The following is a 16644-nucleotide window of genomic DNA, read 5'->3' as shown; positions in this document are numbered from 1 at the left end:
AGGACCTAGTAGACAGCTAAAATTCCTGGTTTTTTTTTTTTCCTCTGAATTACTGTCATTTCAGGTTTTCCTCATTCTAGTCTTGGGTAAATGGGTTCCCTGTTTATTTTTTTTAATGTTTTGCTGTTCTGATCATGAAAGTAAACCATTTATTTTATTTAAAAGAATACAAAAAGATATAAATAAAAAGTCATCTGTGTTCACCATCCAGAATATTTAATGAAAGTGTTGATGGTAGTTATTGCTTTGTAGCCATTTTTATGCATATATTTTCATATAGTTGATATCTGTGCAATTTTTTTATGTATAATTTTTCATCTTTTTTCCCCACTTGGGATATACATAAGCATTTTCCCATGATGTTAAAAGTTTTATAAAGACCATTTTAATAGGTAATCAGTATTTTATTGTATGTGGATGACTTTTGGAATTCACATACAGGATATCATATTGATCCCTACTAGATTTAATTATTGTTTCTAGCCCATCATTCCATTCTATTAAGGTCAGTTTGGGGTTCTAATTTCTCACCTGTCAAGTTAACTATCTCATACAGCTTTGGGTCATCTATAGATTTTTCTACAGCAGTGGTTCTTTTTTTTTTTTTTTTAATGTTTATTTTTGAGAGAGAGAGAGGCAGAGTGTGAGTGGGGGAGGAGCAAAAAGAGAGGGAGACACAGAATTCGAAGCAGGCTCCAGACTGAGCTGTTCACAGAGTCTGACGCGGGGCTTGAACTCACGAACCACGAGATCGTGACCTGAGCCAAAGGTTAGTCCGATGCTTAACTGACTGAGCCACCCAGGCACCCCTAAATTTTTTTATGTTTATTATTTTTGAGAGAGAGAAAGAGAGAGACAGAGTGTAAGCGGGGGAGGGGCAGAGAGAGAAGGAGACACAGAATAGGAAGCAGGCTCGAGCCCAATGTGGGGCTTGAACTCACGAACCAGAAGATCATGACCTGAGCTGAGGTTGGACACTTAACTGACTGAGCCACCCAGGTGCCCCTAAGGTGGTTGTTCTTAAACCTTATTTAACTGTAGAGTCCTTTGTTCAAATGAAATCTTAGAAAGACAGCTAAAAGTTGAACAGCTCAAAGTGGGTAGATGGGAAGATTGGGGAACTTAGTGTCTGGTAGCCCTTGAAGGAATTCCCTAGGAAGCCTAGGATTTAGAGAAATTCAGCTTAAAAAAAAATAACATAAGTCTTTAATAAAAATCAGCCTTCAGGGCACTTGGGTGGTTCAGTCAGTTAAGTGTCTGACTCTTGACTTTGGCCTGGGTCATGATCTCATAGTTCGAGAGTTTGAGCCCTGCATCAGGCTCTGTGCTGACAGCGTGGAGCCTGCTTGGGATTCTCTTTCTCTCTCTCTCTCTCTACCTCTCTCTCTCTCTCTCTTTGCCCCTCTCCTGCTTGCTCTCTATCGCTCTTAAAATAAATAAAAATAAACTTAAAAAAAATTAACCTTCAGAAAGCCATCAAACTTCTGACACTCATGACTGTAGATGGCAGTACTTTGAACCCAAAGTGAAAGCAGATTTGTTCTCAATGGGAACTGAAGTCACAAAAACTTACTAGTAGTGGCTTTGCTTACCAGTAACTCTGAGCCTCAGTCATGTCTCTAACTCGGGGGTCAAGATGTGGTAGCTGTAAGAGATCCCAGTCTATTACCTTTCTATTCCATACCATCTCTATACTGTCTCCTAACACTGGTGAGCTTAAATACAGAACAGAATGATCCAAACTTTCCAGCAGTTATGTTTCAAATGTATAGAGGAGATTGGGAGTTCTGGCTTTAAAGAACCTGATTGAATCCAGGCTCTGCTGCCTCCTAGCTATGTGACTTTGGGTAATTTATTTACTCTCTGAATCTCAATTCATTCAACTGCAAATTAAAGGAAATAAAAGTGCTCCCTCCTGAGATAATGCTATGATGCTTGTAAAGCACAGTTATTGGCACACAGTATATATTAAATGATACACTTTAAGTATTATCAAAATGTATTATTACAAATTTAAGCTTATTATTAGAAGTGGCTCTGTGTTCTGCTTTTCTCATTACATCCGTAATCTGTGTATGTATTCATTGTTGCATTTTCTTAAATTTTTTTTAATGTTTATTTTTTTGAGAGGGAGAGACAGAGTATGAGCAGGGGAGGGGCAGAGAGAGAGGGAAACACAGAATATGAGGCAGGTTCCAGGCTCTGAGCTGTCAGCACAGAGCCTGATGTGGGGCTCAACTCACGAACCGTGAGATCATGACCTGAGCAGAAGTTGGACGCTAAACTGACTGAACCACCCAGGTGCCCCTCATTATTGCATTTTCTAATCTTTGAAATTATTTTCTAGGAGATTGAAGAAATACCTGGAGGACGAGGCAGAAGTGTCAGGGAGTGATGTGGGAAGTGAAGATGAGTATGATGGGGAAGATATTGATGAATATGAACAGGAAGAAATTGATGAAGTACTTCCTTCTGATGAGGAGCTGCAGAATCAAATCAAGAAAATACACATGTCAGTATCCCAACAGGTCCTTCTGAGTAATGGGATGTTTCTTAAGTCAGGCCCTACGATCAGCCAGAGTGGTCCTGGTTTTGTACACCATATTTTTCCTGCAGGAAAACGATGTTGGATGATGATAAGCGACAGCTACGTTTATACCAGGAGAGGTACCTTGCTGATGGGGATCTGCACAGTGATGGTCCTGGACGAATGAGGAAATTCCGATGGAAAAACATAGGTATCTTGGATGTTGCTGTTAGAAATAAATGGTACAATGTACATGTTTGTCCAGTTTAAGACTGTGAGTGGAAATCAAAACTGTAGCAGTCTATTGTGGAGGACCTGGCTAGAACTTACTTTCTATTAGTGAATGGGACGAGCTTGTATTGGTATATGGTAAATGATGAGTTCATTTGTGTCTGTCTGGCACCTTATCCTATGGGGATTGCAGAATGCTGATAGCCTTAACTGTTTGCTTTAGATGATGCTTCCCAGATGGACTTGTTCCACAGAGACTCTGATGATGATCAGATTGAAGAGCAGCTTGATGAGACAGAAGCCCATTGGAGGAAGGAAAGAATTGAAAGAGAGCAGTGGCTTCGAGACCAGGTAGGAAGTCTGCAGGAAAGTCGCCTATTCTGACTCTATAAGGAGGAAAAGACCCACTCACCTCGCTTGTCAGGATAGTTTTGAAATCTTGGGCAACTAACTTATTGCTGTCCCTTTTAATACTTGAATTTTCTTTTATGCTTTGAGAAGATTACCATGGGCAGTTCAATTCATGTTTGTTTGTCCAATATCAGTTTTTTGTCTAAATCAACAAAGGTTGCAAAAAGGAAAACAAATGATATCCCAGGTCCAGGCTATGCTAAATATTTCTGGAAGTGGTAGACTTCTTTTTTTGTTGTCTGATTTTTATTTTCAGGCACAGCAGGGGAAAATTGCAGCTGAAGAAGAAGAAATTGGGGAAGACAGTCAGTTTATGATGCTAGCCAAGAAAGTTACAGCCAAAGCACTACAGAAAAATGGTGAGCTCTTGGTCCTCCTCTGTGTCCAGCCCCCCGGATTGTTGGTGTTGGAGCCTTGGAAGTGACTCCAACCTTTAGGGGCTGTTGCAGCTCAGGCATGGGCCTTTGTCCAATACTGTCTTAAAGAGGCACCTCAGAGATGGGAAAGACAGTGTTCTTGGATCTTAGACTATTTGACAGTGGACATTGTACTTCTGAGTATATGTAGCTGGTTTTACTTTATCTTCTAAGGCAGCTCAGAGTAGGAATTCTGGCTTTTTTTTTTTTATTAATTTTTTTTTTTAATGTTTATTTATTTTTGAGAGAGAGAGACAGAGTGGGAGCAAGAGAGGGGCAGAGAGGGAGACACAGAATCCAAAGCAGGCTCCAGGCTCTGAGCTGTCAGCACAGAGCCTGATGCGGGGCTTGAACTCCTGAATGGTGAGATCATGACCTGAACCAAAGTCAGACACTTAACTGACTGAGCCACCCAGGCCCCTCAGAGCTGAGGCTTTTAAAGACTATTCCGTACTTTTGTCACTCTTGTTTTTTCTTATTACTGTTAATGATTTGTCGATATCCAACTTGGTTGTCTGTCTTCTTGGAGCCACTTAATATAGTTTAAAGTCACCATTATAAAATAATCAGAGTTCCTAAGCTTTAGTTTAGTTACAGGTTTCTTAGCTTGTTTAATTTACCTAGCTTTGCCCAGAACAAGCCTCTCTGTCTTTTCTTTTCAGCCAATCGCACTGTGGTTAGTCAAGAACCAAAGTCTTTACTCAGAAATCCTTTTGAAGCCATCAGGCCAGAAAGTGCTCACCAGGTTGGTTGGGGACTTTGTTAACCTGATGTCATAATCTGCAAGTTTATATAGGTCCCGGTCAGGCTAAGGGAATACTCTATCGTCAAGGGGAGGGAGGTGGCTGCAGGAAATAAAAGTAGATGTCAAAGGAGTTTGCTGTTCCTTTTCTCCTTGAGTGGGGTAGGAATATGTCCCCTCAAGACCTGGGGGAGGCAGGGAAGGACTGACTTCTCATTCTTTCCTTGACACTTGGGATTTGATGCCAAACGACTCTTCTCTCTTCAGCTGAAGACAGGCTCACTGCTAAACCAGCCCAAAGCCGTGCTTCAGAAACTGGCTGCCCTCTCTGACCTCAACCCCAGTGCGCCCCGAAATTTAAGAAACTTTGTCTTCCACACACTTTCTCCTGTTAAGGCTGAGGCAGCGAAGGAATCATCTAAGCCTCAGGTAGGGAATTTGAGGACTTGTTTGGTGGCTCTCCACAGCAAGGTTTATTTATTTATTTTTAAATAGAAAATATAGATATTTCTGACTTAAAGGCTTATGCTGCAGGGTTAATCTTGCACTCCCCATAAGGTACAAGAGGACTGCTACCCCCAGTAGGTAATCAGCTTTGAAACTTTCCTGGAAAGTTTATATTTCTTTCTTTTTTTCTAAACATCCATGATTTAACTATGAGTTCCTAAAGAGCTAATTGAAGGTAAGTACTTGTATGAGGGTCTTGAGCTGATCCTGATTCTTTCTCTGCTCTCTAGGTAAGGAGAAGGGGTCCATCTTTAATGACATCCCCTTCACCTAAGCGCCTCAAAACAGATGATAGTACTTCAGGATTGAAGCAAAGCATCTTCAGATACTTGGAAAGCTAACACCATCACGGTTGATGGCACCTATGTTGAGACTGCTTGAGAAGTTTCTGGCATTGAAGGTTGGAATCGATGTTCATGTGGATGATCCCTGCTCCCCTTCCTTCATAATCAGTGCATTAAGATTATGGACAGATTCCAGTTCTTTCCACTGCATGGCTCTGGACATCTTTTTCCTTTCCTAGTATTATTTCCTGGGTTAGCCACTAATCTTAATTCTGCAGTGTTTACAACAATAACTCATGGGTACTTGGGTGAAGGCTCACTTCCTCCATTATATATTTGACATTTTGTCCTAGCGGCCTCCTGGGTTGATAGGGGTGGTTGGAGGAGGTTAGGTGTGAAAGGTGTGGTTAGAGGAGGAGAAGGAGAAGAAAAAATGTGTCATTACAGAAAAAAACAGAAAACAGTGAATGTTGACACCAGAATGAATCCTTCACACCCTAAGACGTGTACCACGGTGACCTGGACTCTGTGAAAGAGAGCCTTCTTAGAGGACCTGGGAACTAATAGATGGACCTTTATATTTGTCTTGCCCCTTCTATTTTCCTGCATGCATCTTCCCTAGGCAGCCTCAACTTGCCAATTAACATTTGCTTCCCTTATAATAAGGACTCAGTTGGTCCCCATTCAGAAAGATCTTGGCCCTAATTTTCTGGACTACAAGGATAAAGATAAAGGGTTACACCCAGTGTCTGTCCACATTACATATCTGATGGGGAGTGCAGAGAGCTCTCTCCTGGGACTAAATTCTCAACGTGCAACAATGTTGCTCAAGGACCTCCCTTCTCATCGTGACACACACAAAAATATAACTATTATTTATCGCATTCAGCTGGGTTTATTACATTGCCCTGACCAGAGGACAATTTAATCTGTCATTACTTATTTAGAAAGAAGACCACTATGGAGTTTATAATCAAAATATTGTTGAATGTAATTCCCCCCACTCCCAATTTTCCCTGAACAATCATGAGGCTCTTAGAACTTTAGGCAGATCTTTTCCCCCCTTAGAACTGAGTGTCACTGCTGCTTTGGAAAAACGTTCCATGTGAATACTGTGGTTTCAGTGACAGGAGCTGGACTTGAGAAATTGGATGAATTGTGCCAGTTTTTTATTGGCAAATGGGAAACACCAATTTAATTGCTGGAATTAGGGTATAGGTTTTCTACAATTGTTTCTAATACACAAGATGCTGACTTTGAGAGAATTTGTATATTTGTAATCTTTTAATGGGGAAAATGTATATAAAGATGTTTTAATATGTATGTAGTGTTTCAATAAATCTCAATGCCTGAAGGCAGGGTTTGCCATCCAGATTGGGTGCTCATTCTTAGGTCAGTCCCTGTGTAATATCGAGGAGCATTGTTTTCAGGCTGCCTCCCTCCCAGGGAAGCCCTCTGGGTCTAGAGAGAGAGGCTGGGCAGTTGTCCCTCCCTGACCTCTCAGCTTAATTGATCATATTCACTCCCAAAGTGGTTTGGGTTCAGTACAGGTAAAGAGACTTTACATACATTGTACCTGTTGTTATAGCCCTCTGATTGGCAGCTGTGGGTCCAAAATGAGAGTTAATGCCCCTCCCTTTGAGCTTTTTTTTTTTTTTTTTTAATTTTTTTTTTTTTTTCAATGTTTATTTATTTTTGGGACAGAGAGAGACAGAGCATGAACGGGGGAGGGGCAGAGAGAGAGGGAGACACAGAATCGGAAACAGGCTCCAGGCTCTGAGCCATCAGCCCAGAGCCCGACGCGGGGCTCGAACTCAGGACCGCAAGATCGTGACCTGGCTGAAGTCGGACGCTTAACCGACTGCGCCACCCAGGCGCCCCTTTTTTTTTTTTAAGAGAGAGCGAACACGTGAGTCAGTGAGAGGGGCGGCAGGAGGGAGAGAGAATCTCAAGGAGGCTCCATGCTCAGTGCAGAGCCTGACATAGGGCTTGATCCCACGACTCTGGGATCATGACCTGAGCCAAAATCAAGAGTTAAGATGCTCAACCACTCAACTGACTGAGCCACCCAGGCACACCCCTTTGAGCTCTTTAAACGATGCCCAAGACAGGTAGCCTTTGCCTTGCAAAAGAACTGGGAAGTAGGGCTAGGTATTTCTCCCCTCTTGCTTTTTCATATCCTTTTTTGGGGGGGAGAGATGAAGAGGGTTGGAATTGATTGACCACTGAGGATAAGAAAAGCAGTGCACAAGAAATCTAGGGAGCGTATGGTTTCTGTTCTAGGCTCTGGAAAGAAAGCACTCTTTGGAGAAAGAAAAGTTGAGTCTTAATCACTAGGTGACTTTGTCCCATGCCAGTATAGTTGTTTAAGGCAAACTAAGTCTCGACCTTGCTAACAAGATTGGAGCAGAGAGTTGCAACCTGACCCATATGCTTGTGCCCAAAACATTGAGCCATCAGCTTCAGCTATGTTCTAATGAAACCCCAGGGCCTGCTGTTATAGCTCCTGCTAGCACTCAGCTCAACTAGCTTGGAAATGGCATACCTGGAGGGGTGAGAGCCCATGCATCTGTGAGATAGATATGCTCAATGTCAGCCCTTTTGCCTCCTAGTTCCACACCATGGGGTAGGGACACATGGCATTTACTTCACGTAAACAGGTCTTTGATCTCACTAATTCAGTCTACAGTTGCACAAACCATTCTAGGGCCTCTTCCATAAAGCATCAGGTTCTGTTCACCAAAGCACCATAGGGACAAGCTGCTCAGCTCCCTGTGCAATCCATAAACTGTACCCTTTGAGAATTTCTAATGGTTCAAACTGGACATTTTTGGTCTTTGTCTCCTGTACTTGTTTAATAACTCATGGGGCTTCCTGTCTTCAGACTTGTTTACCTGAGGATAGGGGAGAGTATTTCTGGGAAGAGTGTCATGCTATCTGATTATATCATATTTGAGATGGTATTCTGTCTTCTGCCTTGCATTCTTTTTTTGTTTTTTGTTTTTTTTAGTGTAGATTTTATTTTTAAATAATTTTTACACCCAACATAGAGTTCGAACTTACAACCCGGAGATCAAGAGGCACATGCTCTACCGACTGAGCCAGCCAGATGCCCCTCTACTCATTCCTTGACACATGGCCTGGAATGTAGTGTTGCCTGGTAAAGGTTGAATGAATACTAATACCATACCTTTCAGAGCCTCCATTTATATGTATAAAATGAGAATAGTAATTCATGCCTGTCTCAGAGTTGCTGTGAGGCTTAAGTTGGACAATATGTGAACGTATTATGCCAAGTGCTACTCTGCAAGCATAAATATGAAATTCCCGTTGTCACAATCATAATGTTTGTAGACAACTCGTTAAAAGGCCCATTGTCTCATAAGCATCTCAAATGTGTGATCTTAAAAAGCATCTTAAAAATGTGATCTTCCTTGGGGTGCCTGGCTGGCTCAGTCAATGGAGTATGCAACTTTTGATCTTGGGATTGTGCATTTGAGCTCCACGTTGGGCCCAGAGCTTACTTTAAGGGGGAAAAATGTGATCTTCCTTCCTTCTAAAAATCTGCTCTTACTCCAGAATTCCTCATTCAGTAAAAGGTACTTCATAAACCCAGTCACCCAGACTAGAAACCTAAAAGGCATTCTTTTTTTTTTATTAAGTTATAAAAATTCTATTTCATTTTATCATTCCTTCAAATCTGAGTTGAAAAGATTTTCTTTTTAGTTGTTGTAATTGACATATAACATTATATTAGTTTTAGGTATACATTATAATGATTTGATATTTGTATATATTGTGAAATGATCACCATAGTAAGTCTAGTTAACATCTATGACCACACATAGTTACAAATTTTTTTTCTTGTGATAAGAACTTCTATGATCTACTCTCTTGGAAACTTTGAAGTATGCAATACCATATCATTAACTATAATCACCATGCTGAATATTACATGTCCGTGACTTATTTAATTTATAAGGCCGTTCTTTTTTTTTTTTTTTTTTTTTAACATTTGTTTATTTTGAGAGAGAGAGGGCATGTGTGAGAGCTAGGGAGGGGCAGAGAGAGAATCTCAAGCAGGTTCCGCCCTGGGATCATGACCTGCGCCAAAATCAAAAGTTGGACACTTAACTGACTGAGCCACCCAGGTGGCCCCCCCCACACACACACCCTTTCTTAAGATTTTATTTTTAGGGGCACCTGGGTGGCCTATTCGGTTAAGCATCTGACTTCGGCTCAGGTCATGATCTCACGATTCATGAATTGGAGCCTTGCATTGGGCTCTGTGCTGACAGCTCAGAGCCTGGAGCCTGCTTCAGATTCTGTGTCTCCCTCTCTCTCTGCCCCTCCCCCTTTCACACTCTGTCTCTGTGTCTCAAAAATAAATAAACGTAAAAAAAAAATTTTTTTTAAGATTTTATTTTTAAATAATCTCTACATCCAACGTGGAATTTGAACTCATAACCCCAAGATCAGGAGTCACGTGTTCCACCAACTGAGCCAGACGGGCACCCCTATAAGGGCATTCTTGATATCTCCTTCCTTCCAAAATCAACTCCTGTTATTTCTACTTCCAAATTGCACCTTGAATCACCTCTCTTCCGGCTTTGTAGCCAATGCCCTATTCCAAGTTTCCATAATTCTTGCCAGGGTACTGTGGTAGCCTCCTGATCTCTCTCCTAGTTTTGCTCCCCTTCCACTCAATCTATGCACAGCAGCCAGAGGGTAACCTTGGTATAAACATAAATTGGAGGATGCCATGTCCTCATTTAAAATCTTTGTGATATAGCTTTGTCTCTCAACCTCCTTTCCACTCTTCTTCCACATCAGGGCCTTCCAGAGTGTTCTTCCTTTTTCCTGGCATGCCCTTCTCTCCACGCTTCATCTTTGTCTGGCTAATGTATAAATCTCCAGGTGTTAGCTTAGATCTAACTTCCCCTGAGAAGCCTTCCATTACCATCCCTTTTTTAATCAGTTTACCTCTGCTAGTTTTCCTTTTCTTTTGGATCTTTTATTACAGTTTGTCACCTTAATGTTTGTTTAGGTCTGCCTCCCCCATTAGACTAAATTCTGTAAAAACAGAGACCATATCTGTTTTGTCAAAAAATGGAAAGAGGTGCCTGGCTGGCTCACTCCATAAAGCATGCAACTTTTGATCTTAGCATTGTGAGTTCAAGCCCCATGTTAGGTGTAGAGATTAGTTAAAATCTTTAGGGGCACCTGGTGGCTCAGTCGGTTGAGTCTCATGGCTTGTGAGTTTAAGCCCTGTGTTGGGCTTTCTGCTGTCAGCGTAGAGCCCACTTTGGATCCTCTGTCCCCTTCCTCTGCTTGAGCTCTCTCTCTCTCTCAAAAATAAACACTTAAAAAATAATAATAATAAATAATAAAATCTTAAAAAAAAAAAAAGCATAGATGGTGCCATACCTGGCATATAGAATTACTCAACAAATACTTACTGAGCAAGGAATGATTTGAAGCCCTGGAAGAGCTAATGGTGAAAAGCTTGGAGCTGAACTGCATACAAAGAAGCTTTTCAGTGTGGGACAGAATAGAGATGATAGCTGTGTGAAACCATAAATCCTTGTTCTGCAGCTTACAAGTGGCATGACCTTAGATAATTCATTCTCTGAACTTTTTTCCTCAACTGGAAAATGAGGCCAGAGTGAAATGGCTTGGTCTAGCTCACAGGGTTGTGGTTAGGATCAGAGGTACAAATTAATGTGAAATGGTTGAGTACATATAAGAGGCTGCACTAATGCCCACTAGCCCACTGCTGAGGATGGGGTGAGGCTCATGCCTCATTATGATCTGCTGACTGGGGAGAAGTCAAGCCTTGCCAGAGCCACCAGCCCATGCTGCCTGGGTTGGCTCTATGCTGGGACCGGTGGGAGTGGTTGGGATGGAAGCCAGCTGTGTACCTGGACCCTCGCAGCAAGCTGGGGAAATAGGCATGGCTTTATGGACAGCTGGTGTCACCTCAGACTTTACCTTTTGAGATGTAGGTGCTGATCTCTGTCCCTAGTAGTTGTATTGTCTGTCTGTACTATCCACGTCCTTCCCGTCCCCTCTTCCTGTCCTCTCTTCTCTCACCTTAAAGGTTTTCATTTTCAGTTTATTGATCTAGTTCTTCCCTGTGGTGGATACATAATGGGAAGAGGGGATTTGAAGTAGCTACAGCCTAAAGGTGATCAGAGGAAGCTATGGGGCTGAACACCTGGGTTCTTTCCCTTCATTTCAGAAAGAACCACAGTCTGTTGTTCTTGAAGGCTGGTGGGCTCTGGGTGGGGGTGAAGAGGCAGCTCCCAGCTGCAGGCTGGGGAATCGCTGGGCCCAGTCTAAGGGGTGGAAAGTGCTAGGGCAGGGTTGGGAATGAGTCATGGTACATGTTTTTCAAACCCTGTCTTTCTCTCAGAGGCTGAGGAAAGGAAAAAAACTGACTGCCCACCCCCTCTTTGTTTGTCTTGTCTAATTTAACTTATGTTATTTATCAAAAAGACAGGTTATTTGGAAAACCAGATGGACCCAGGCAAAAATCATCTGGATTTTCCAAATGTGAAAAATTAGGTTCTGGGGGCCCAGGAGGAAAGGTGTGTGTGTGTGTGTGTGTGTGTGTGTGTGTGTGTGTGTGTGTGGTTGGGAGGGGATGAGGAGTATTGAGGGTACTTTGTTTCTCTGTAGTCAGACCCAGAAATTGCTCCATGATACCAAACTTCCCCCTCCCCACCTCATTTTCCTTCAAGTTCTTTATGATTGGAATCTAAATGAGAAAACTAAAATCTTTATGTTGCTGGCTGGGAGTGCTCAGAGAACTCTCAACAATGAGAACCTGTCAGGGCTGTAATAGAACGCAGCTGACAACTTTCTCTATCTCTCCAACCCTTACCTCCTACAAAATCGGGTTAGTGAGAGGTACAGGGTACAGAGAGGTTTTAGGAGCAGAAACCTCCAACTCTTTTCCCTTTAAGGTTATCCCCACATGATCACGCAGATCGGGAAGTTAGACATTAGGGGTAGAAGTCAGCCTTCCATGACTTTCTAATTATCAGATGGCCTAAGAACACTGGGGATTAAGAGTGGTCTATCCTTTAAATATCCAGGGAAGGAGGTAGTTCTGTAGCTACAACCAGGAATTTTTAAAGCCCATACTTCTGTTACCTCTGGGGAAAAACGTTGTTAGAAAGGAATTCAAACAAGAGGCCATGGAAGCAGGATTCCATGTGCTAGAGAAAATACTCTGGCTAAAAGCAGAGAGAGAGAGCCATTTCTCTACATATACACATGCACACACACAGAACAGAGCCAAGACCCTTTGTGGCCTGAAGAACCCTTGACAGCAGCAATAGCACTTGTCCCATTGTGTCAGTTTTTAAAGTGTTGCTGGACTGTGAAAGCCACTTAATAACTTGATCTCATCTGAATAATCTAAGTTAATACTAGCTTCACAGTTGTGAGGATTAAGAAAGAAAACCATTTGTAAAGTGTCTCCCTCCAGGCCTGGCACTGGTAAACTTCAGTGAATGTTGAATGAATGAACCCATGAATTCAAGCATTAAGGCTCCCTTGACCATTTCCAAAGACCAGTTGCTTGAATAACAGACCTGTGGGCTGTCCCTACTGAGTCTGGAACCTGAGGCATGATCTAACCATGCCACTCACTTAACACAAGTTTAATGAGTATCTGTGATGTGTGGGGTAGAGCATGATGGGCTGCCCTGTTCCCCTTCGAGGAAGGCCTTTTTGGCCCAGTTGCTGGGAGCATTCTCTGCAGACAGCCTTCCATGGTCAGCCCTTTGGGGATTGCCTCCGTAGCAGAGAACCCCTTGCCTGAGATCATGCCACTTTCCAGCATGGCCCTCATCCAATGACAGGAGTATAAAGGGCTGCCCATCTCAGCTCATTTGGGGATAATTCTGAAGGGCCATCCAACCTTTCAGAGTTCCCTGAGGGGTTGACTGAGGCTATCAGGGGCCTGAATGGTAGTTTAGCTTCTTTCTCCAACCTTCCACAGATCCTGATCCCAAAGGCACTTAGTAATAAGTGTCCTGCATGCTAAAATGTCTCTGCATCTGCTTCCTGGGGTGTGCTAGTCCCGGTAGCCAAGGCTTTAGAACAGGGAAGGAGACTCCAGTTTCCAGCAGGTTTCCAGCATTGGAGGTGTTGATACTGTCTTTTTATGCCCACCAGAGGGCAGCAGCAGCATAGCAGCCGCCCTCCCCACTCCTCGAAGTGGGCTCCCTGACTTCCCTCTGACTTCCCACCACTACTGTTCAGTATTAGGAGGATCACCTACCTCCCTTAGTGCATCTACCCTCCTGTCTAAGGGAAGAAAACTTTCTGAAATTCTCAAGGCTTTAGATTTTGTCAGTCTCAAACCACCCCCCTCTTGCCCAGCACCAAAGGCTAATCTGTCTTCCTGTTGCACCCCTTCCCCCTCTTCAGCTGGGCAAACCCTTTGCCCAGGATCTCCCACCTCCCCACACTTCCACCTGCAATAGATTTGTTTTCTGTGTGACAGGGTAATTATGAACTTGGGGCCAGGAGGCCCAGGGGCCAGTCTGAGGATGGTCACTTCAATCTGGTGCTCCCTGTTCTGCTAACATTATTGATTTTTAGTTTTATTTATTATGATGATTTTTTTTTTTTTTTTTTTATCTGGCCCTGGTGACACATGAGGTGTGGAGGCTAGAAGTCAAAAACAAATGTCACAATTCAGCTTCTTTTTTTTTTTTTTTAATTTTTTTTTTTCAACGTTTATTTATTTTTGGGACAGAGAGAGACAGAGCATGAACGGGGGAGGGGCAGAGAGAGAGGGAGACACAGAATCAGAAACAAGCTCCAGGCTCTGAGCCATCAGCCCAGAGCCTGACGCGGGGCTCGAACTCACGGACCGCGAGATCATGACCTGGCTGAAGTCGGACGCTTAACCGACTGCGCCACCCAGGCGCCCCACAATTCAGCTTCTTGAAACCACCTACCCACCTGACATTTTTTTCAAGATTTTTTTTTTTAATTTAAGTTCAGTCTACACCCCCCCAACGTGGGGCTTGAACTCATGCCCCCAAGATCAAGAGTCCCATGCTCTACCCTCAGTCAGGCGCCCCCTCCCCAACATATTTTTTAATCTACTGGTTTTAGCATCTCTGCTTAACTGTCTTCATTCTGTTCCCTCATCCCCAAAGTTTCTCCCAAAGATTGTAACAGGAATCAGAGCCAGGTGTGGCTGGAGGATGGGGGCTGGGGAAAGGCATGGGGACAACATATAGGATACCTTTTGTTAGCAGCCAATAACTCACCCAGCAAGCCTTTATGGCACCCCCTTTACTTGTCAGTTATTTCCAATCTGAACCCCCAACTCCCTGCTTCTTTTTCAGTCCTTCCCCTGGGGCAGTCCTGAGGTGGGTCAAGCTATGTGCCTTTTTTTTTTTTTTTTTTTTCTTTTTCTGCATCAGTTTCTCTGGCCGTGAAATGGGTTTGAGAAAAACCTGACGAGGAAGCTTTCTGAGACAGTGAGGTTGAGATTGGGTGGAGCCAATTCACAGAGCAAGGCCGCCTGAGCTTCTGGCTACCAAAGGCCTCCCATAACGTCATACTGCACTCTACTTGCTGGTGGGGAAGAGGAAGGGCAGGCTTTAGGCAAGATATTACAAGGGGGAGGGGGCACTCAGAACTGCTGTGATTGCCATGGGAATCAGCTGAGACCACGGGCGATTTGTGGGGCCACGTTCCCCAAGCCTGTTTTCTCTGTGTGTGCTGGGAGAATGAATAAATCATTGTTCAGGGGTGGGATGCAGCTGCCGGGCTCCACCCCTCGGCACATGCCCCGACTCCAGCGCCTCCATTGAAGACTGCTGGAGCAGAGAGGTTTATACACCCAGCTCCCCAAATCCTATTGAGGCCTCCCCCTCTGCACGAGCCGCCGGCTCCAAGCCCATTCAGCCTGGCCCTTTGTGTTGGGGGTTAAGTGGTTACATGTGGGGGGCACCCAGAAAGGACCTGTCAGGCCCTGAAAGGCTGTACTGATATGGTGCCCTCCTACTGATGAATGGGGTGGGTGGAGGAGTGGTGGGCGGCCAGAGGGTGCAGTGGGGGGAGAGGGCATGGGGATTATGGAGCCCACAGAGGCAGCTGCTAGGAAGGGGGTGGAACAGACACTCCCTTCTCTCAGTCCTCCTGATCAACTCTAGCTCACTCCCTCTGTTGTGGACTGTAGAGTTTCACACAGCCTCGGGATCTAAGATTTGTCTCTCTGGTCTCCTGGTGGAAGAGGCCATTTACCACTTGGGTGCACTGAGGAGAAAGAGTCTACACCACCTTTCATTCTCCAGCAGCTCCAAAACACCCGCTTGTTCCCTTTAGGGGAGGCAGGGATGGTGAGTGGAAGGATCTGTATTCTAGATTTTTGTGGTGCAGGGCATTTGAAATTGTGCCTTGACTGAGCTTTAAAAGCTTCCTGTGAGCCTCTTCGGGAGCCATTTATAGTGGAGGGCTCAGGGAGGAGACAAGATCTCAAACTGGATATACTGCATAGATTTTGTTTGGGAAAAAAAAAAAAAAAAGATTCCAAGGTTTAAAAAAAAAAAGCTTTAAAACTTCAGATTTGATATACATCCCCCTCATTTTAACAGCTGAGAAAACAGCCATATTGGGGGTGGGGAATGGACATGTCTTACCTAAAGTGATCACACAGCAATTTCTTTTTTTTAATTTTTAAGTTTATTTATTTATTTTGAGAGAGAGCACACGCACAAGCAGGGGAGGGGCAGAGAGAGGGGAAGCGAGAATCCCAAGCAGGCTCTGCATTGTCAACCCAGAGCCCAACATGTGGCTCGAACTCATGAACCATGAGATCATGGCCTGAGCTGAAACCAAGAGTTGGATGCTTAACCGACTGAGCCACTCAGGTGCCCCAGCAATTTCTTGATAGAGGAGAGTGGCATTTTACCTTTAAAAGGCAGCAGGGAAATAGATGAACAAAATAAGTAGGTCACCAGCTTTGTAGGCCTTCTTTCCCAAGGTGAGCAAATTCTGGGGAATGAGTTCCTTCTAATCTTCCTTAAGGATTCTCTGGTACATCAAAGGTCCTCCAGGGCTGTGCTTAGCCCTGGGAGTCCAGTGTTCACAATTACAATGTTCAAGGCATATCATCTTTATTTAATCTGGGAAGTTGAAAATGTTTTGATTTGCCTAAGTTTCCAAAGCCTTGTGGAGAGGTTGACAGATGATCTGAGCTCAGGGAAGGAGAAGAAAGCAGGTGGCAATATAGCTTGTCCTCCAGGACTAGACGCCTGTGCTTTGTTCTGACAAGGAAGTTTTGGGGGCTTGCTCGGTTATTTCCCTGCTGCCCACAGGGTGAAGCTCAAGCTCCTTGGAATGATGGTCAAAGCCTTTCACAACTGGGCCAACTTTATCCTCTAGCCTCATCTCTTACCTCCATTTCCCCTCAATCTCCAGTCACCCTGGCCACACTCTGAACATACACACCACATACAGTCTCCTCTGCTTTCTCCTGCTTTCTCTGGGTGA

The 16644-nt window shown here is 43.8% G+C and overlaps 1 protein-coding gene across 3 annotated transcripts in view; it reads left to right on the top strand.

Moving 5' to 3' along the window:
• The window catches only part of CLSPN (claspin), a 32251-nt gene extending 25761 nt beyond the window's left edge, over nucleotides 1-6490 (top strand). For all 3 annotated transcript variants that reach the window (XM_045476694.1, XM_045476693.1, XM_045476695.1), the window contains 7 exons: nucleotides 2348-2512; nucleotides 2617-2738; nucleotides 2982-3109; nucleotides 3426-3528; nucleotides 4248-4330; nucleotides 4595-4756; nucleotides 5065-6490. In XM_045476694.1, the coding sequence (XP_045332650.1) occupies nucleotides 2348-2512; nucleotides 2617-2738; nucleotides 2982-3109; nucleotides 3426-3528; nucleotides 4248-4330; nucleotides 4595-4756; nucleotides 5065-5175 (874 nt within the window). In that variant the 3' untranslated portion in view covers nucleotides 5176-6490. The remainder of the gene's footprint in view (nucleotides 1-2347; nucleotides 2513-2616; nucleotides 2739-2981; nucleotides 3110-3425; nucleotides 3529-4247; nucleotides 4331-4594; nucleotides 4757-5064) is intronic.
• The last annotated feature ends 10154 nt before the right edge of the window (nucleotides 6491-16644 follow it).

The sequence above is a fragment of the Leopardus geoffroyi genome, chromosome C1, assembly GCF_018350155.1.
Source record: "Leopardus geoffroyi isolate Oge1 chromosome C1, O.geoffroyi_Oge1_pat1.0, whole genome shotgun sequence".
NCBI lineage: Eukaryota > Metazoa > Chordata > Mammalia > Carnivora > Felidae > Leopardus > Leopardus geoffroyi.
Note: the sequence above shows the minus strand (reverse complement) of the source record. Positions and strands in the feature narration are given on the sequence as shown.